Consider the following 22,120-nt stretch of genomic DNA (forward strand, 5'->3'; position numbering starts at 1 on the left):
CGTGACCCAGAGGCTCCCTCCTACCTGTGCCAAGTGTCCCCTCCCCGCCAGCGCCTCTGAGGAGAGCTCCTCTGTCCTCGGTCGTGCCTCTGTGCAGCACAGTCCAGCCCTTCAGAGCCTAAAAGGGGGTCTCTGAGATGCCGATCTTGTTTCGCTCTGTTTTCAGTTGGTTTGTCGGCAGGCCGGCAAGTGGAAGCATTATGTAGAAATCAAAGAATCCCAGAATTTTGTTTTGTTTGGTGTCGTGGTTTAACCCGGCAGGCCACTAAAAACCACACAGCTGCCTGCTCACCCCCCTCCCTTGAGGAAGGGGGAAAAAATTGGAGGGGTAAGGGGAAGGAGACTCGAAGGTTGAGATAAAAACAATTTAATAATTGAAATAAAATGAAATAATAATGATAATACTACTAAAATAGTAATAACTAATAATATTAAGGACAGAATATGCAAACAAGTGATGCACAATGCAGTTGCTCACCACCCGCTGGCCAAGGCCCAGCTTGTTCCCCGCTGGCAAATCCCAGAACAAGAGAGAGATCCTGAAACCACAGTCGCAGAAGAGCAAAACCAGCACTTTCCAGCCAACCCTCATTTATATGCTGAGCGTGATGTTATATGATATGGAATATCCCATTGGACAATTTGTGTCCATTGGTCTCTCCTACTCAGCTTGTGCAAGTCCTTCTAGCTCGTCCCACACTGGCAAAACATGAGAAGTTGAAAAGTCCTTGATTTCTTAGCAACAACTAAAAACATCAGTGTGTTATCAGGGTTCTTCTTGTATCAAATCCCATACTAAATCCAAAACACAGTGCTGTTTTAGCTACTAAGAAGAAAATTTGCTCTATCCCAGATGAAACCAGGATAGTTGGAAAAGCAACTCTGTAAGGCTTCAAAACTAAAGGGCAGCAGGATAGAATCACAGGATCATAGAATGTTGATGTTCAGTTTTGTGATGAGTATCTGCATCAGTAATAATTGAAAGAGAGACTGATGATTCCTGCCCCCCAGTCTGGTCAGATCTGTGGTGTTGGACTGTAGGTTTCACACTGGCTTGCCTTGGAAAGCTTTGCTGTTAGAACAGCTTCTATTCAGCAGCTGGCTGGTTAGACGCAGGACTCAGTAACTTAGGAAACACTGCTGAGCCTTTTTCTTTCTAATTTTTCTCATAGGCATAAAAAAGAAGTGAAGAGAAACTAAAGGAAGAAGTGTTACCTGTCTTACTGATCAGAAAACTGTTTCTGAATAATTTGGACAAACTACATATATATGTAGTAAAATCTGAAGAGGTAGGATATCTTCCTTTCCTATTTTATTTATAAAACCTTGTAATTAATGAAAAACTCTTTCATGAGTCTCGGTGGGGTTACGAAAGTCATTTTGTATGTTGAGGAGGAATACAAAGTTTAGAATGTTTTGGGTTTTTTTAAGTGAGTTCTCTGGAGTCTTACCAAATTCTGCTAGGCTTTTCATGATAGGATTTTTGTTAAAGCAGATTCCCTGTTAGTTCTTTATCAGAAAACTTCCAAATCCATTTAAAGGGAACTCAGTTTTATAAACCAGACCCTCTGGGAGAAGACAGTAGCGCCTCATTATTTCAGGGTTAGCTGGCATATTGGCTCCTGGATATTAAGTGTTTCTCTAGGGATGTGGAGATTTCGTGCTGTTCCCTCTGGAAGGGAAGTCTGCAATGAGTAGAGAATCTTAGCCTGGTTTTTTTTCAGTATGAAAGCAACACATTAAGTGCTGTGCAGTTCATCCCTACCAGATCTGTTGGCTGAAAGTACCACAGCTGCTGTCTGTAAGGACACTATTTTGTAAGTTTGTTAGGCATTATATAAAAGGCATTAAAATGGAAAGCAGACATCTGCATTTGAACCTCTGTGATGTTTCTGCTTCAAGCAGAGTTCAAGTAGTAGAAACTGTATGTTTCCCAGTGGCTGTTAGAACTATGTTCAGTAACAGAGTTCAGAACAAGTGCAGCTCAACTGTCTGCTGAAGTCTTTGCTTTCAGAATTCAGATAATCTTGATATAAAAATGGGTTTCTGACATCTAGCAGTACAATCCTCAAATTGTCACTTAAAGTCTCCAAAGTGCATAAGCGTTTGCAGTCTCACCCGTGAAGTTCTCTATTCATCTTGAGTTCTCTAGCAATTCATCTAGAATTGCTTCCAGGACTTTTTGTGGATCCAGGCATACAGATTCAGGACAAAAGCTGCTGTGTTCTCTGTGTTGTTCTAGTAGGTTGGAAGCGTGTGGAGAGCATGGGTTATGATACTGAGCGTTTCGTTGGCTACGTTAACGAGGGGCTGCTGTGCTCCATCTGCCGCGACGTGTTGGAGGATCCGTTACAGGCGCCTTGCGAGCACGCCTTCTGTGCCGCCTGCATACGGGGCTGGCTCGTTCAGCACAGCAACTGCCCTGAGGACCGACAGGTGATTGATGTGTCTTTGCTACGGCCTCTCTACAGGTATGCAGTATCTTGCTGTACGTTGAGATGACGTGAATTTAGGATTTCTCACCTTTGCTTGCACAACTTCATCTCATCGTTTTGTGTCACTTGCATTTTTTTGACTCAATATGCCTGTGGCAGAAACTGATGACTTGCATGCAAACATGAACATTTTTTATTTATTATAACTAACTTTTGAGGTATTAACGTTGCAAAATGGAAATAACAGTTTGTTCTCCACATGCTGATTCTAGATATCTGATATCTGTTTCTGGATGTTATTCTGAATGTCTTCTACACCACCAAAGCTTTCCCATGCTTTCTTAGAGAAAGCCTGCAAAGCAGCTCTTGACAACAACAGTCACTAAGCACCATGTATTTTGTTTTTCTTTTCAGTCTTACCTAGATACTGTAGTGGGGTTTGTAGTGTGTAATTCCTGTAGATAGGAACCAAATTTTTCCCCTTCAAATCCTTTTTTAAAAAGGTATTTAGCCGTAAGAATATCTGTCTTGAGCCACCTTGCCATGTAAAGCAGGCTGTTTTCACAAATGTTTTCCATAATATAGTCAGGCAGTTGGACTAGATGATTGTTGAAGGTCCTTTCCAACTGATCTATTTCAATTATTTATATTAATAAAAGCTGTTGCCAGTACACAAAGTTTCATCAGTAGACACTGCTTGCTGTTTAACCCCTGCACTCTCTGTTCTTTCTCAGATTAACAGTTATGTTGTGTTTAAAACCTTCAGCCACAGGCTTTAAATTAACCCCATTAGTACTCCCAGTATTTTTGTCACTAAGGAGATTTTACTGTATGGAAAACTGAAGTATAGTGTAAGCAGAGCCCCAGAGTTTATTTTTTTTTGTCTGTACTAGCTGTAATCAGTTTGATTTGGCATGATTAGAAACACAAATTAAATGATGAATGAGTAGCCTAAGGGTTTTTTTTGTAATATCTGCTGAGCTAGTGAAAGATCACATTTAAAAATTTATTCAAAAATCAAGAATTCATTTGTACATTTAATTTTGGAGACTCAATTTTCCTTTAACATTTTTTCTTTTAAGCCTGTTCTTTTCCAATATGGTCACTTGAATTCTAAGAAAAAAAAAAAAAAAAAAAAATGATTTTTCACAAGTTTTCCTAATGAAAGTTAAAATCTTACTTTCTTTTCCCAAAAGTTGAAAATACAATCTTTTCAGTAATTTTTTCTTTCTTTTTTTTTTTTTATGTAGATATATGAGAAATGATCTAAATCGTCTTCAGCTCCATTGCAAAAACAGAGAATACGGCTGTGAAATGGTTTGTTCTCTGGAATCTATAGACAGGCATGAAAGGGAGTGTGAATACAGTCAGATATCTTGCTCCAATGCTGGTGAGTAACATTCAAAGTTGTTGAATCCATTCTGTTCAGAAAACACGTGTTTGTCATCTTTCTGTCAACAGAAATGCAATAATGGCCTTGATGTGGTTCGGTTTTAACCCGTCAGGCAGCTAAACACTCTGCAGCTGCTCGCTCACCCTCCCCTGCCCCCAGGCAGTGGGGAGAGAACTGAAGGGGTAAAGGTCAGGAGACTTAGGGGTTGAGATAAAAACAGTTTAATAATTGAAAAAAAAAGATATATATTATAACAACTACAGTAGAGCATAGAAAGAAGTGATGCACAGTGCAACTGCTCCCTGTCTGCTGAGCAGTGCCCAGCTTGTCCCTGGGTAGCGATCCTGGAGGAGAGCAATCTCCAAACGAGAGCTTCCTGACCCACCCTTGTCTATATACCGAGCACGGCGTTGCGTGGTAGGGAATATTCCATTGTCCAGCTTGGATCCCTTGCTCTGGCTGTGCTGCCTCCCAGCTTCTTGTGCACCTGCACACCAGCAAAGCGTGGGAACTTGAAAAGTCCTTGATTTCTTAGCAACAGCAAAAACCACCACTATGTTATCAACATTACTCTCTTACTAAATCCTGTCATAAATCCAAAACAACGTTATTCTAGCTCGTGAGAAGAAAATCAGCTCTATCCCAGTTGAAACCAGGACAGATCGTTATTTCCAAAGAGAAATCCAAAGCTTTAGCATGATCTGTTCCTTACAGCAATCTTTTTGAACAAAATTTGTTGGCGATTTATGGCAATTATGATCATTAGCAACAATTTCTTATCCAAGAACCAACTGAAATGAATGAGAACGGTGGGCTTCAAGTTTATGAAAATACAGTATTGCATTTGCTTTGATTTCTGTTGAGTTCCAAGTTTGTATTTCATTTTTATGTTTTTAATAGCACCTACAGAACAGGTCACAATTTATTTATAAAATGTCTGGTTGCCCGGTGCATGAGCAGGTGCATGAGCAGCCTCTCACTCTGTCTCATGGCTTTAAGAAAAACATATTGGAAATGAGAATTGCTTTAAGCTAAATTCTGGTTAGAATTGTTGTGTTTGTGTTAAGATCTTTATTTAAAACAAACCTAGACCTCCTGAGGAAGAAATGTAACTGCTAAAAAGAAACACACTGTTAAAACTTCCTAGTCAATTTTATTCAAAATGTCATCTGTTCCTAGACAAAATTAATTTCTAATTAATTATGCAAATGGCATAGTCAAGTCTGCTATTTTAATTAATAATAAGACCTGGAGTATTGTGTCCAGTTCTGTCCCCAGTACAGGAAGGACATGGAGCTCCTGGAGTGTGTCCAGCGAAGGGCGACTAAGACAATTAAAGGACTGGAGCATCTTTCATATGAGGAAAGGCTGAGGGAGCTGGGCCTGTTCAGCCTGGAGAAAAGACAACTCAGAGGGGATCTGATTAATGTTTATAAATATCTAAAGGGAGAGTGTCTAGAGGACAGGGCCAGACTCTTCTCGTTGGCACCCAACAATAGGACAAGAGGCAATGGGCATAAACTGCAGCATAGGAAGTTCCACCTGAACATAAGGAAGAACTTCTTTACTGTGAGGGTGACTGAGCACTGGAACAGGTTGCCCAGAGAGATTGTGGAATCTCCCACCCTGGAGATATTCAAAAACCATCTGGACAAAATCCTGGTTCATGTGCTCCAGGAGTCCCTGCTTGAGCAGGGTGGTTGCACTAGATGACCTTCAGAGGTCCCTTCCAACCTCAGCCATTCTGTGATTAAGATGCTAGAATTGTTCCACTGGAAGTTAAAATTTCTCTCAGCAGTGACTCCTGCAGATGCTTCAGATTCTCCTGTTTTGCTTTCTACAGGAACAGTAGCATTTATAGAGTTACCACACCTTCTCTCTGATGTCTGGTGTTCAGGGTGTGAGGGCTCTTACACCTCTTGAAACCTTTCTCAAGAATACATTGGAGTGTATTTATTTTGAGTACCTCAGTTACAAGTCATTGTGTTTATTAGCAAAGCTCTTCTAGGGGGCTGTCTTTTGTAATTTTCTGGTATTGTTTGTTGGCAAGTTTCATTACTTCATTGTTTCAGTTTTCTTACATTGATTTTCTTTTCAAACTAAATGCAAGGAGCTGGAAGCCTCCTTACCCTTGCCCCCCAATCCTCTCCCCTATCCCCTGGGGGTGGGGGGGAAGTGGGTGAAGGGCTGTGTTGGCTGCTGGCCGAGGGCTGGCCCAGTGAAACTATCACAATGTATTACAATAAACAGCACCTCAAAGATTAAACGTTAAGACTACAAACTTCAGGTTTAGAGTGTCAAATGTAGCAATAATTTATATAGTGTTCATTTTTGGTTCTCTACATCTTACTTTTAACCACTACAGATTTGTAAATTTTGTATCTTAGAATTTATGTGGAAATGTCTCTATTTTTGCATCAGTTATTAAATGTTCATAAATAAATGTTCTTGTTCATTTATGTGGTCTAGTATGTTACACACAAGATCAAAGGTTACATTCCATCTCACCCCCATCTCTCTTACTATGTGTCTTTGGACCTTTTTTCCTAAATTGGGTAACAATTTATTTTACACGTGTGCGTTCTCCTTCAGTTCCAGTCACTGCAGTCTGTGGTGGAGGTGCAGGCAAACTGCTAGAGTCTTAGCTTGGCATCAGTGTTGTCATTACTGAAGTTGCTTTAATGCCAAACCAGTGGTAGAAAACTTTACAGAAAATACCTACTTTCAGTATTTTCAGTTAATGATAAATATTTTAATAAGACTTTTTAAGAGTGTTTTATTACTAGTTATTTGTGTTATAACTGTCACATTTCATGTTCTAAAGACATCACATTTTTTCGTTGCTTTTACAGATTGATAGTTGCTTAGCTCAGGATATTGCAGCTTGCTTGCATGAGTGTTTTTGTTTGGAATGAATTAAAATGCTTTTGTGAATTGCAAATGACTGGCTTACCTGACTGTTCCCTGTTCAGGTTGTACAGTTCAGATTGAACGACGCAACCTAGATGGTCACCTGGCAGTGTGTGAATATCGGAGCCGTGAATGCCCCAATGGTTGTGGTTACACCATTCTCAGTGTAGAAGACACACAGCATAATTGTGTAGCAGAGCTAAGAACTGAGCTAGAACTGCTGCGGTACAAATCTTCTGTTTCTTTGATGTTTGTCTTCGTCTGGGCCTAAAATCGCTGCATAAAGTACTTCAGATACTAGCACTGGATTCCAGTATGTGTTAAATAGTCTGTTAATTACTCAACACTAATGGGACAGAGTATTATTATGTGTCAGCCTAGACTTTAAATTCTTACTGGTTTGATTTTTTTGCTGCTGTTTTTTTGTCCAAGTTATCAGAAATCCTAAAATACCATTGCTTGCAGTTGAACTGCAAGCTAACTATATAAAATGACAAAACACCTAACAAGAACTGGAATGAAGTTCACCATTTCAGTTTTCCATTGGCCTGACATAGGCTCCAAGTCACCTTGTTCCTTACACTTGGTTTATAATTTCTTACAAATCGTGAAGATAAAAATCTCAATAATTTTGTCAGGTGCAGACTGGTAGATGAAACATCTGAGGATCTAATTTTCAATATTGATTAAAATCCTGACAGATTAATAACAGTTGGTGAATATGGCTCTTCTTACTGGCATCCTCTTTTTACTTTTATATATATTTCTGTAGCTTTCCCTTTCCATGATGTTCCAGTGGGGCTGTTCTTTTCCACGCTCCTTCCTGGTTCTGTCTTTCAGCTTGCTGTCTGTGTCTTGTGGTGTTGAGCATTGCTGTGAAGTCAGGCTCAAATCTGCTGTAAATGCATTGAGACACAAGGGATTCTACTAGGTAGTAGAACTCAAAAAGTTCTGCTAGGGTTCTGAACTCAAAAGGCTAAAGTAGTAACAGCTAGATTAGCTAGGTTTTGGCTGTGAATCTGTGAGAGCTAATTAGTTATAATAACCTACTGCAGACTATCATTTAGTGTCCACCATAAAAGTGACAAGGTTACATGTTTAGCAACACTATAGTATTCACACTTTTTGTCTTGACTGCTTGTGCTTAAGCAAGCACATACTATGAGTAAAAGGCATTAAATCATTTGAAGTCATAAATACATGGTCTTGAGCTCATAGCATTATTTCAGGAATGTGATACAGTTGTCCCCTATATAGGGCACAATGCACTTTTTTATGCTAGTTTTATTTAAATTAATAAATAGTACTATCATGCCTTTAGAGAGGTGTCCTGTACAGTATGATGTGAATCGGATCAGGCTGTTTGGCTGCAAGAAGGCTTTCTGGAATTTGAAAACAATTTTTTTTCCATACTGTGTTGGGTTTTTGGGGGGAGTGGGGGAGGGGGACACCTTGTGAGAGTGCCACACATACTTACAAGACCTAACAGGGAGAAATAAACTTTTTAGGTCAGAAATGATCTGCAGAGTGGAGGAGGCAAAACATGAGATGGAGTCAAGGTTAGACTCACAGAGAAGGCATATGGTCCAAAAGGAGAGTATTCTGCAAAATGAAATTGAAGAACTAAAGGTAAATACAATCCTTTTTTTTTTCCTTTTTCCTTAACAGTCCAGCTTTTTTGCTTTTCCCAGCAGTAGTCTCTTACTTTGTGAAGGTAGTCTCATGCAGATGAGAATTACATTAAGTGTGGGAAGCAAAACAGGTGTTAGCATATCGCTTTGCCTCCACTAATCAGCTCAGTTGAGAAGCAGCCTGAGTGCAGTATTTGTGTGGTTTATCTACACTGAATTCATTTGGAGCTAACCCAAATACCCCTGTGCCAGGGCTCTGCATAAGATGTCATCAAATCAGCCTGGAACTCATTTTCAGTGTCTGAACATGGGACATACATCACGAATGAGATGTAATTAAATATCCAGCTCCTTTTTTAGTGCTGTCCAAAGTGGCTTAACCCCATGCTGACACAGGGCCCTGCTGCAGACAGTGGTATTTGCACTGTGGCTCAGCTGTGGTCAGAGGCTTGGAACATTGCGCTGTAAACTGAATCGAGTAATGAGCAAGGCTGTCTTGTCTTTTGATTCATCCAGTTCTTCTTATATCACAGAATAATGATTTTTAAATCCCAAAGCAATGGATGTGCTTTATAGTTGACTTTTTTTTTTTTTTCACTGGATTTGATGTTAAATCCTTGAGGAATGTGTCTGGACATAACCAAAACCTTATTTTGTTTGGGGTCTTGAAATACAAAATTTAAGCAGCAACTGGATAAATCCACTGCTTCTTATTATACTTTATAAGGAACTTTTTAAACTTTTAGGAAAACTGTATTGGAATCTTTGAAACGAGACCGCCTCAGAGAGTGAATGCTGGGTTGTGTCTCAAATCGTTTACATTTGTTCCACTATCAAAAAATTACTTCAGTGTTGCTTATTCTTTATACTCCACCACCCCACGTGCACGGCCAATTCCACTTCATACCAGCATCATTACAAAACAATTTGTTTCTTGCAGTGAATTTGTACTTGCATTTCAGAGTCAGATGTCCCGAATGATGTCAGACGTGCGCTCTCTGATGGCTGCAGAGAGACAGCACCGCCAAGAGCTGGAGCAGGCAGAGCTGGAAAAGCGGGAATTGATGGAGCTGCTGAAGGGGCTGCAGAAGGACTGTCGATTGACTACTGCAGAAGGAAGCAGGAAGTCAACAAATTTCCGCCCTCTAGCACGACTAGAGAGCGCAAAACGAAAACCTAGGGAAGTTACGGTGATCTAAACAGAAGTAAGCTTGACAAGCATTTTCTTCTTATTGCTGTGACCATCTGGCAAACTTTTCTGCTTTCTGTGAATGATTGCTAACCTGTATGTCATTTCTGATTTACCTGCTTTCTTTTCAAACCTAGATTACTACTTTATTTCCTCTTGGGGCATAAAAAAAGAGCGGGGAATTTTCTCTTAGGGAACACTGGGCATTAAAACCAGTAATTGGCAAATACCTTTTCAGCTAATGTTTTTATAAAAAGGAGGAAGGAAACTGGATTTGTTATCTCTTCAGTGCATCATTTACAGGAGTCTTTCAAGCCTGAAAGCTGGAGCCTTTTAAAGTCAAAGATACTTAAAGGTTGTTTCCTTCCTGGTCCATTACAGTCCATTTAAGTCTATTTTATGCTTATACTTGGAACAGTGAGAAAATGTGAGCATCAGTAATGACATTTAGGATGTACTTAATTTTGGGAAAAGTCAGTAATAGAATTAGTAATTCAGTAATAGAAATTAATAGATTTTGTTTGTTTATAGTCTGTGGAAGATCTATTTCAAAGGTGGAAAGGAAGCACTTTAAAATATAATTCTACTGCTATCTAACAGCTTCAGGTGAGGTTGACTTTTACCTTAGAGCTTCTCTAATTTTCCAGGCTGATACACACTTAAGAGACTAATAGCAAAGCCCAAAGTAATAGAGTAATCTAAAACCTTTCAAATAGATGTGTGAGTAACTTGGAGTTTGTGGGAGGGGATCTGCATTTTATTTTAAGATTTGAGGCTTTTATAGGTGAAAGTACCAGCTATTTCTGCAGGGTCCTTTAAGCTTAAGACCAGCCCAGTCAGTACCCAGTATCTTTAAAGCGTACATAAATACCTTGAGTACCCTTAATTTTCTTTTGGCAGGTTTAAGGCTACTTGAATATTAATATCCACAACAGACAAATATTTGCATAGTCGCTTGGACTTTGAATATCTGTATTAGTACTCAAGCTTGCAACTGTAAGAGCTAGGATTTTTTAACAGACCCACAGATGCTGAATCAAGGGGGCATTTATCTGTAAGGACTGCGTGAGAAGTCTGTACAGTTCAAAGCCTTTTCTCTAAACTTCCCACGCAGCCTGTTCATGCTGTTTTCAATAATTAAGCCATATTCTGTCCTCTGCTGCAGCTCTTCAGTGGAGTAACTAGGGGAGAACCTGTCCTGTTTACTGAATGTGCTAAATCAGCTTTGAACTTTCAGGAAAACATGTGCAGGTGCTACAATCTGAATAAGCTAATTTTATAGTGTAGAAAGCAAATACATTACTGTGCATGCCTTGCTGTCGCTCAAAGCAGTGCTTTTATGGCTAACAGCATAACCAAAGAGAGAGGCAGCAACCTTCTTCAGCACATACACTGCATTAGGAAGACTTGCAGTCAGAGCTGTCTTAATTTCAGGCATTAACAAATCCTTCTAACTCGCTGTTTCTTTAGTGCCACTGAAGCAAATGTGCACATGTTCAGGTCTTGTGCATTTAAAAACTGACAGGACTAACTGTTATGTTAAAAGTATCTGGGTGGGGGGGGGGTTCTGAAAATAAAACATTAATAGGAAGAGTTATGTCCAAATATTTACTTGTTTTCAGTCTTTATATTCTAGATTAAATTGCAATCATTGACAATATTTAGGGCACTAGAGCAACCTCACCAACTCATGACATAGCACATCTCTTAAGCACCCACATTTAACAGTCTGAAACGGGAAAACAGTAGCTATAATTTGGGAAGACCTTCATTCACACTGAACATTGAGTTGTCAGTTCACATACATCAGTGTGCATACTAAAGCTGTAGGTAGAAAGTAAGAGAGCTGTTATCATCTTGTGTTCTAAATGAGCGAGCTGTTAGTGTCCGCGGTCCGTGCGCCTCTCTGGCGGCATTCACTCTAATTTTAAAGCTTCTTGGCAACACCAGATTTCATGCTGTTAGAATCAACGTATTTTCAGGATGTGCTTTTCTCTGTACTGTAACTGTGTGATTCTGTGGTGTGACTTTATCTACTTTGCTTAATGTGAAAGAAGAAAAATCAAAATTCAAAATCCTGTAGAACTCAGATGAGCTGGATCATCTTTCCCAGTTTGGAGGGCAGTAATGATCACCCGGCCTTTTCTGTTCTGACCATAGAAAAAAGGGAGTTACTAGCTCTGTGCTTTCACCATAATGGGATCTCTGCATTTGTTTGTTTTAGGAATTTCACCCACTTATTTATGACTAAATTCTTTCTAGTATACAAAATAGAGTTTATTTAATATTTACTTTGCATTTGATCTGCTGTCTGTTCCCTAAGTGACAGACATGAAACTGTGAGAAAACACATCCTCGGTGCTGCACTTGCAGAGTTACTTTGAATGGGCACATACATGCTCATAGCATCAGATCCCTCCAGTTACTTTAAGCTTAATCCCATTCCTCAGTGTTGGTAACTGTTCTGCACTTAAGATTTTCCTCTGCTAATGAACCACCCACAGGGTGGTGTATGCTTAAGTATGGTCATCATTTTACCTGTCTTAAAATTAACTAGGCTGGAATTAAATAGCCCATTATGTTAATATTTTATCCAGTTTAGCTTTTCCAGTCTCACGTATTACACAGCTCTTAATAACAGCTGGCAGAAGCAAGGAATTTTTTTCTTTCTTTCAAATACTCTGTTAATCCTTTTTATAAAAACTAAGGGTCCAAATATTGTAGTAGACTTGGTGTAAGAGAAGACATTCACTTGGAAATGCTACTCACCTACTCATTATTGTATTTTAGGATTATATGAGAGATACTGCTAAAAAGTACATTACAGGAGGGTTCCAGTACTGAATTACTGGTATTAGTATTCTCATGCTAAATCACACTTCAATCAATTCAATTTCCTCATAGGTGGAACTGTGCTGAGTGCAAACTGAACAGCTACTCAGGTGGACCAATCATGCAAGCAGTTGTTGTATTTTTAGTTGCTTCTACAATCACTTTGCAGCTAGAAAAGGGAGAGCAATGCAGCTCCCCCAGGCTGTGCACCAGCTAAATTTACCAGTGGAAACTGCTACTACTAATGTAGCATTAGAATTAAAAGGAGATTAAGTCTTTAGCCACAAGTAAGTGGGTACGAAATGTAATAGTACCAAAACTGGGAGACTGGCAAACAAAACACAGAGCAGGCTGTTAAGTAAAGTAATGTGTGTGAGATTACAAGGAGCTGAGCAAATCCTTATCCTGCATTAAATTGGGTGACAAAGAGTAACACTAAGGATGTATTTAGAGAAATTAATATTTTAATGCGAGTGGTTTGTCTTTGAAAGAAAATAAACATTTACATATTGATTTTGAAGACCCAAGAGGCCAATTACAAATACTTTTAAACTAGTTCCCTCAACTGACTTCTCCGCTTCAGAAGTTAAATTCAAGATAAAATAGTTTCCTCTGTTTCCTTCAACATTAAATGTGCGTTCCCCGTTCTGCACTCCTCTCAAAGCAAAAAAATGTCGGTGCTCTTGGCCAGCGTGGACCGTTGCTTCTGGGATTACCTGATTTGGAACAGGAACAGTAATTTTGGGAAGAGCTTCTGGTAGGTTTAGATGAGATTCAACAAAAGTTGTGGAGCTGAGAACCATGCATCTGAGTCAGGTGCAGGAGTGGCAAGGAAGAATTTTGCTGGGCTTTCTAATTAAGGTAGCAACTCTTAACTAGTATGATTCTAGTACTAGATTCTAACAGTCTCATATGAGGTGAGCTAATTTAACAGCACATATGTACAAGAGTTGTCAGCACAGAAGGGAATGGAATTACACAGTCAACCGAAATAATATCTAATGCGGTGAAGTATTTTGACTGGCCAAAAGTGGTTTTATCGCAAATACTCTTAGGTGTTTTTAAGCACTGTAGTTTATTAACGATCCCAGGTGGCAAACAGTTCCTAAGAGATACAGAAATGGGTCGCCTTGCAAATTAAATTTTCCATGTGCTGGCCTCTTGGATGTTTCTGGCATGGTGCTTTTCTACAGCCCCTTTCCTTAGGAGCGCTGGGTGGTATTTAGAAGGAGCAGAACCAGCCTTGCCGGAATTCCTCCCGTCCTGCCTTTCGGATGAGGTATGGTAGGTCAGGGAGATGATTGTACCACATAGACAGATGCCTTTATAAAGACCTACAATTCTATGCAACTTTGTATTAACAAACAAACACTGAACTGTCTTCCAGCATTATGGTTCACTGCCAATCTAGTTACATTTTCTACCTTTATATACACAAGAAGCATAAACCAGTGCTTAACAGACCTTAATCTCTAGTCTGTAAAAGAAAGAGTAACATTATTTGTATCACTTTGAAGTACACTTTGTATAAAAGTTGAACTAATAAAGGGTCTTTACCATACTTAATGCAGTTTGGATCATTCTTTCTGTTGCAAAGGATCCTTTTTGTCAGACGAAATTGTACTTCAGTTACGCTGGCTGCAAGGCGCAGGGCGTCATGAATGAACTACACGGAAGGGTAGTGGACTGGAGCGGGTAAGGCTACACACTTACTGCACAACATATCACCTGACAGAGGCACTGCCTAGCAATAAACAAGGCAGGCATTCCATCAATCCCCATTCCTCAAGGAATTTTTCTCCTGCCTGGCAGATGGGAGTTTGTCAGTGAGGTGAGCATCTGTTTTGAGGGACAGAAAAGTTGGCATAAGTTGAAAACTCCTACAAGAGGATGACAGTCCAGTCCAGCACAGACAGCAGGATCATAAAACTGGCAAGAAGGGACAAAAAATAATTCCCTGTCCATCAGCTAAAGGGATCTCATCCCTAATGCAGGTGTTCCATATCCACTGCAGGAGCCCACAGGGGATACGAACGTGTAAGAGCAGCAAACAAGAGCTGTTCGGAGTTTTGTACTTCAGAAGTTGTAATCTGCTTACACAGGAACAACCTGGACACGGGGCACCCCAGAGCACACCTGTGCTGCAGGCAGTGCTCTGCGTTAACTGGTGTTACCTGATGGGAGGAGTTACTCAGTGGGGGGAAACAGGCAACTACAGAGAGCAGCGCAATAGCCCACAGATAACCGGTGCGTCTGCTCGTGGCTCTGTCTGCACCTGGCCTTTGGCCAGTGCAGAATAATAAGGACTGCATCACTGCTAAAGATTGTGGAAGTTAAGAACGTGCACATGAGTTGCCTGACCCTTATCTCATTCCCACACTGCACGTGCCTGTCTGCTAAGGAGAACAACAGCCAGACCAAGGCCGTTCAGCCAGAGCTGCCTCTGCCAAGCTCAGCTTCTTTCCTGACGGCGTGCCGGTGCACACGGAGGGTCTGTGCGCTCAGCCCCAGGACGGCGGGAGGAGGAACCGCAGCGCACTCGCTCTGTCCGGCCTGCCTCGCTCATCACAAGTGTTCTCCTCAGCCCATAAGCGTATGACTCACCAAGAGGTATTTTGACAGTGGCATCAGCCAGAGCTGCCTCTGCCAAGCTCAGCTTCTTTCCTGACGGCGTGCCGGTGCACACGGAGGGTCTGTGCGCTCAGCCCCAGGACGGCGGGAGGAGGAACCGCAGCGCACTCGCTCTGTCCGGCCTGCCTCGCTCATCACAAGTGTTCTCCTCAGCCCATAAGCGTATGACTCACCAAGAGGTATTTTGACAGTGGCATCAGACACTTCTGTGTTCTGGTGCTCCACCCGGGAAACAAAACTTGAAAGTTTCTTTTTGAGCAGAGTATAAAAAGCAAAATTTAATGCTTAAAGTGTCATTTACTCAAATTTAAAAGAACAAACCAAGTAACTCCCAGTTTTAAACAGCGTTATTTCAAGTTGAATTTATCCAAGAAAGGAACTACTTTGCATTGAAGGGTCACAGAACTAAATTTAAAAACAAACAACGAACAAAAAAAACCCCACAAAGCATGATAGACATTCACTTCTTTTTCAAGTTGAACTAAATTTACAGAGCTTGCACACAACAATTTAACCAACCCTTTATTTCCTCCTAGTTTGAAAATTACTAGTGTGACATGCCATATATTTTAAACTTTCAAGAACCAGTATTGTATATTTACATATTTATTCCATGCTTGACACTACTTTTCATTTCAAATTCCCTGACAGAAAGCAAATGATTCATATCCCTGCTAGTTTCCAACACAGTAAAGTTTCTAAAAAAATAAAACAACCTTGAACACGTGATCTAAAGGAGCTAGGAGCTAGTAAGTTTTAAAAATATTTATGCAGTACTCCTTAAAAAAATAGCATTAATACCTGCAATGCCAGTGAGAGCTCCACCCATTTTAGTCATTACAATTGCATTATTAGCAAAACTCCATCTTCCCGTTATTTTACCATTCAGGAAGTTGTTTGGCTTCCAATCCAAGTTTTTGTTCATGTTATTTAGAACAATGTCAAAACACATCCCTTTGTGAAGCGGTACTCTTCCCTTCAACTGCCCCCATCAATTAAAAGACATCTACCACTTTCACAGGTTATGTCAGCTGACTCTGTACAAACTAATCACCTCTCAAAGCAGTGGGACGCTGTCCCAGAGTCTCCACACAGACAAAGTACACGTAATATGGGCCTTCTGTGGTTCAAATTAAAACCTACTTAATTTAGCCAGGCAGTATAAAGCTAAGAAAAAATTCAATTTAAAGTGTTGTCATACTTTAGAAACACTTTAAAGTTCATGCATCTAGGCAGACGAGGTGTCCAAAGTTAGCTAAGGTTACGTAAAACAAGAACACTACAACTGGGCCTTATTTAAGCAGGCAAAGACCCCTCTATAGCACTTCTGTAATGTCAAGAGACCAAAGCAGAAGTGAAAAATCAGCTCAGCTCTGACAGTGGAGCTCATGTGTAAAAACTGGATATGGCCTTTAGAAAAAGCTACCACTCCTCACCCCATCCAAAAATGCAATAAAAGGCTATTAGGAATTGGTTAATTCTATGAAATCCCATGAAGCCCAAAGGAATGCAAACATGTATAAAGCTTACTTCAGTCAATGAATTTAATATGAAAATAAATTTATATTTTAATCTAGTGGTAACATTTCTTTATGAATTCCTACTTCGCAAAGTGTTTCTGTTTGCACGGTATCTCAGTCTAAATAAAGATACAAAAAATACAAACCATCTAGTCAAAGGGAAGGTTTATAGCGTTACTGCCTCACGACGTGGTTGTCAGTTTATACATCTGCCTCTGTGCCCTCTCCCCAACTAGGTAAGGTCAGCAAGAGAGGCTGGCAACTAATTAACTCTAGGCTCTCTCAGGGTATCGGTATCTTGCCTTTTAACTTCAAAGCATACCCATGTTTTAAAATGAATTCACTCTTGTGCTCCTAAAAGCATGAGCTGGAGTTACAAAGTAAATGTTAGCATGTTATCTTATTCTCCCTGAAGTCAATGACAGATTTTCCACTCATTTTAACAGGTGTGGGATCTTACTGAAGTGTCTACCCACATTACCAAAGATGTACAACAAAACTACATAAATTATGTTTACATTTGTATTCGTTCACAGATCAATTCATTTCAGACTTCTAGCACCTGCTACTTCAACTGCTGTCAGATGGACCTCATTCATAATAACTCAGACTGGCTAAAAAAGAGGGAAACAAAAAAAAAGGCTAATGGCTCTAAACCCAAGAGAAAAAACTAAAATTGCCTTACACATATATATATTTTTAATTTTCTTGCAGTAATAAGTCACACACAAACCATCTGTACCTTTCTTTTGGCACAAAAAATATTTTAAAAGTCCTTCAAGTCTTAACTCAAAGAGGTTCTTTACTGAGTATTGTCTACTGAAGTCCACAAAAAAATTAAAACATTATTTCAAAAGGAACAAAAAAATTTACAATTGTACACAAAAAGTCTTGAATTTTATTGAAATTTCAAGTCTTGTATCAAACAAAATCTTCTCTTCAGACAAAAATATTCTCTTGGTGTCCTCCAGATACCAGTAACTCTGAATTGGTCCTTTAGTGCCACTGCTTTCTTTGTCATCTTCACAGAAGTTCACATGGTTGGGACGTTCCATTAGGTCTCATTTTATCGTGTGAAGGAACGTACATGACGACCTCTTCCACTGCCTCCACTAACAAACTTTCCTCTTGAGCCACCACTGCTACTACTATTAGCACTTGTCCAAGATGGTCCAATTCCTCCCCGGCCTCTGGAAGCACGATCGCGAGGACTCAGCCGGTAGCCTTAAAGCAAAGAAAAGTATACTCAGTTGGAAAAAAAAAGGAAAAAAAAAAAAGCCCTAGGCGCAGCAGCTGCTGTGAAAGCATAAGAAACAAAAACAGGATGAGACACAAACCAGGTCTGTTTTCTCCTCTTAATTTTCACTTTTCTTTTATGCAAGCATTTTTGGCTTTGATTGGCTCTATAGTTACCATGTAGGTACGAAGACAACTGACTTGCAAAAACCTGAATGCGAAATTAAGATTCTGCGATCAAGCGTTCAATTCAGCAAGGTCTATGGATTACAGGGCAGTTCGTATGAAAGCATGTATCTGACACAGTCTCAGTGACAACTGTTCATATATGTTTAAAACATTTGCTGAATTTCAAGGTGTCTGCAGCATCCTTGCATGGTTTCATTTGTAAAGCGAAAATGAAATTCAAGGAATTTTCTATAGTTCGATGCCCATATGAATACCATGTACCTGCGGAACTTAATGGTCTCAGTGGTGGCAGTGGACCCCTGTTAAAATTGCTTTGGCCACCTCTACTGTCATTGTAGGTTCCCCTGGGTGTACTCTGTGCACTCCAACTTGAGCCTCGAGCGCCTTCACGACGACTGTAATTTCCTAGATAGAGAAAGAAAAACCCACACACGGTTAAGCAAAGATCACTTCTGTTTGTTTTTTTTTCATTTCAATCTTCACAAAGCTCAGGGTGGCAAACAATATTTACACAGTTCAAAGAGATAAAGCTACTCTGCATCAACATAGCCTCAGTGTTCTAGCTCAAAAGTCTACGAGTTACTGTATTACACACAGAATCAGTGGAAAAGAATCTATTTTTCCTACATGAACTCAAGTTTAAAAGAATTCACATTATTGAATGTATTAAGATAGGCTCCTATACTTTAAGGTTTTGTAGCAAAGTAAATCCAAAGTTATAAAGTATTTAAAACTTTACTAAATGGAAGTTATTTTCCGTTTCTGCTGTGCAAGGACTTGTCCCAATTACGGGATGGAAGGGAAAATAAATGTAGTCTCATCTATCTATGAAAGAAACTTAACACTCTGTAGCTAGAATCAACAGGTTCACTGAAAATTGCATCTTATTCTTGTCAGGATCTTTCATCCTTTTATTCAAAAGCCTCATTTAAGTCCAGAGACATATTGTGATGCTTGATTTCAGGAACTACCATGTCACAAATGGCAGAGAAGGCATTTTATTTTTCTGACTGCACCTCTGAAGCACTACAACAGTTGCTAAAAGAAAACAGCTACCTCCTTTTGTACGAGAGAGGGAGAGAGAGGCAACACAGGAACTCACAGCCTCATTTCAAGTCCACAGCACTTGAGAGAACCTTTTCTAGTGCTGAACAACTTACTTCAACAACACTGCTTCAGGAACTTCTCACACCAGGGATGATTAACTGCTAATAAACTGGGTTAGTATTACTGAAGCATTTTTAGCATTCCTTTACTCCAATTCTCATCCAGGAGACAACATACCTTTTGAAGCAGGTGGTGTAAAGAACCTGTTCTGACTGTGAAAAGCTCCTCGTCCTCCACGATTCCCTGAGAACCCACCACGTGAAGAAATCTTCTGTGACACTTTCGGTGGCCGTTTGGCTGGTGGTATCCCATCTGGAGCAACCACTTCTTTGCTCTCCGCAGCAACAAAATCATCCACATGCATGGAGGGCGGCCTGCTTGTATTCTGTTTCCTCTGACGGAAGATATCATGTGGTCGAATTCCTTGTCCAAATCCTCCCCTTCCTCTTCCTCTTGGTGGCGGCACAACGTGAGCTCTCTTTGCAGGCTCTATGTACTCAGATTTTCCACTGTCGTGACAAACCACGATTTATTTAGTTAATGTAAAAATCTATTCATACTCAAGGTCAGGCATTCTCCATACTGGAGATGCAATTTGAAAGGTATTTGACATTTTAAGAACATAAAATCAGTGCTGAATGCACTGTTTACTCATTAAACTCATCTTACCTTGAAGTTATGAAGGTCTCATGCTTGTGCTTGCCAAGTTTGAATCCTTTTGTGGTTTTTGTGCGGCCAGGAGATGACGGTTCTGACAAAAACGACCTCTCCAATTCAGCTTGCAAGTCAAAGTCACTGCAGCCCTTCTCTGACAGTTCAATTAAGTCAACTTTTACCTGCAATAATAGAGTTTAGTTTTATCATAACAATCATTACTAGCACCTCTGAAGAAGAAGAAAACATGCTGCACCAGGATGGATGAGATACAGCTAACGTTCTTCTACTGGATCAAAAAAGCTCCATCCTCTATCTTTTAATGCAGTAGTGTGGCTCAAAATTAAAAACAGCAGTAACAAAACAAAAAGGCAGCAGAGCTGCAGCAAAATTGTCTCGATTGTTCTGAATCTCGGCAAAGTCAAGTATTTCAAGTACAAACACGTGCCTTGTCACTAAATGACCTGCAGCGAGGCACTCTCTTCCTTAAGCTACAGTCCTATACATTTATTAATGCTGCTTTTATACATGAATCATCAGTTTTGGTTTTGCTTAAGAAATGAAAACACAAGTATCTTTGCATGTAAATTAAAAAAAGAGTAAAACTAAATAAGAATGAAGTCAACAGAAACTGATTATTTCTCATGTAAGAAGTTAGACACTGTCAATTGCTTAGTTTAAAAAAAAATTACTGTATTTTTTTCAAAATGACATTTAAAGTTTAGATTCTAAAAATCAAGTTTCAAATACTGTGAAAAGCTTTTGTGCAAATAGTTTCATTTATTACAGCCATTTTTTTCCACTTCTGTCACATCAGAACAAAGATTTTTTTTTTTTTAAAGTGTAGCTATCAGGCTCTTTGGATATCACTGCAATGTCAGAAGACAAGCAAGGAAAAGAAAATATATCCCATTCTTTGTCCACATTTAACACAAACTGCTGAAAAGCCCCAGCAGCAATGCAAGAGCAGGTTAGGGCTGACAAAACAACTGTTCCTCTCAAGATGACTTCTGCATTAGAGCACTGCAGAAGGTGCCACTTTTGTGTCTGCTTCCAAGTGCAGCTGAAGGGATTTGTAACAGCCTTTAACGAAGGCCAACGCCTCTACCTGGGTCAGCTTACAAGGGTGAGCTCAGGAAAACAAACCATTTGACCATATGAACTTCCGATGCTACTAGCTCAGGTTAACCCTCGTTTTAAATCCACTTCAGTCATGTTAATGAAGCCTTTTACCATATCCAGATCAGTGTCTATTTCTTCAGCCTGAAAGGGTGAGAACCACAGGGACTTCAGCTGGTCATCCATCACGTCTGCCAACACGTACGTAGTCCTGCAACAAAACAATGCCAAATGCTGATCTGGTTATGAACTAGAACCAACTGCAAGCATACAGAGCATCACAGAACGCTGAGCTGTAAGTTACTGCCTTACCCTTGATATTTCCATGAAATTAAATACCCTGGGCTTGTAGGCAGCAGTGACAACAGTGCTCCTTAGCTCCTGTCCGTAATACACTCACACATAAATTACTGCATTTTCTTAGGTAAATCAAAGGTAGTGTTCTCACACACACAGCCATTTTACCTGTTGTTAAACAAATTCTGAAGAGAGTCTGGTGCAGAAAGAATAGGCTCTACATCCTGGTCACTCAGTGGACAAGAATCACCTGCAGATTCCAACATCTGCCTCACTCCAACAATGTTGTCCAGTAAGGATTCAAGGCCATCATCTTCCTTAGAACGATCCTAAGTCACAGAATCACAGAATCACAGAATTGCCTAGCTTGGAAAAGACCTTTAAGACCATATGAGTCCAGTCATTAACCTCACACTGACAAGTCCCCGACTTCACCATGTCCCTCAGCACTATGTCTACGTGACTCTTAAATACCTCCAGGGATGGTGTGGGAATATAAGGGAAGATTGGTGAGGGGGACTGTAAACATGCTCAAGGGACTTGCAGCTGGGGTGTCGAAAAACACACACATCACACTGCTAATCACTGTTTACTCTCATGTGCTTGACAAGTAGAACATCTGCATTTAGATAACATAGGCCTGGGATAGACTCAGGGGGACCCTGAACATGCTTGAGATTCCTGCCCTGCTGTGAGAAAGATCAAAGCACAGAGGAAAACTACTGCCTGCTAAAAATCCCTGATCTATACAGGTGAAAGCAGCAGGTTCGGAATCTCTTGCTCTCACTCCAGAAAGGACCCAGCTCCGTGGTGCACTTACGTGCCTCTGCCCCGGGTGCTGCTTTGGAGATCCCCCAGTTCGTGAGGTAACAAGAATAAATTTGCTTTTTGCATGTTATCCATTGTTTTTGTGGTTGTTTTGCGTCCTGCCTGTGTCAGCTCACACAGATGGGGACTCCACCACTGCCCTGGGCAGC

At 40.2% G+C, this 22,120-nt stretch overlaps 2 protein-coding genes across 2 annotated transcripts; one reads left to right on the forward strand and one right to left on the reverse strand.

Moving 5' to 3' along the window:
* The first annotated feature begins 1,255 nt into the window (after positions 1-1,255).
* On the forward strand, positions 1,256-9,568 carry LOC104519569 (RING finger protein 151). The gene is made up of 6 exons (XM_010164784.2): positions 1,256-1,289; positions 2,246-2,471; positions 3,686-3,825; positions 6,801-6,963; positions 8,247-8,367; positions 9,332-9,568. The coding sequence occupies exons 2-6, from the start codon at positions 2,266-2,268 to the stop codon at positions 9,566-9,568; spliced, it is 867 nt and encodes a 288-aa protein (XP_010163086.1). The 5' UTR covers positions 1,256-1,289; positions 2,246-2,265.
* Positions 9,569-17,416: 7,848 nt separating this feature from the next.
* Positions 17,417-21,472, reverse strand: LOC104522480 (protein virilizer homolog; the record flags this gene model as incomplete). The annotated part of the gene is made up of 6 exons (XM_010164794.1): positions 17,417-17,765; positions 18,228-18,371; positions 19,251-19,582; positions 19,743-19,909; positions 20,961-21,057; positions 21,312-21,472. Coding segments are annotated over 6 exons (1,059 nt in total), but the record flags the coding sequence as incomplete, so codon positions are not given.
* Between the last annotated feature and the right edge of the window lie 648 nt (positions 21,473-22,120).

The sequence above is a fragment of the Antrostomus carolinensis genome, unplaced genomic scaffold, assembly GCF_000700745.2.
Source record: "Antrostomus carolinensis isolate BGI_N321 unplaced genomic scaffold, ASM70074v2 scaffold17360, whole genome shotgun sequence".
In the NCBI taxonomy this organism is placed as follows: Eukaryota; Metazoa; Chordata; class Aves; order Caprimulgiformes; family Caprimulgidae; genus Antrostomus; species Antrostomus carolinensis.

What these genes read in the sequence shown, in the direction of transcription:
- LOC104519569 (XM_010164784.2), top strand. Translation starts at nt 2,266, where the DNA reads ATGGGTTATGATACTGAGCGTTTCGTTGGCTACGTTAACGAGGGGCTG. An exon ending in GATATCTTGCTCCAATGCTG is followed by an intron (nt 3,826 to 6,800) that starts GTGAGTAACATT and finishes TTCCCTGTTCAG; the next exon opens with GTTGTACAGTTCAGATTGAA. An exon ending in ACTGAGCTAGAACTGCTGCG is followed by an intron (nt 6,964 to 8,246) that starts GTACAAATCTTC and finishes TAAACTTTTTAG; the next exon opens with GTCAGAAATGATCTGCAGAG.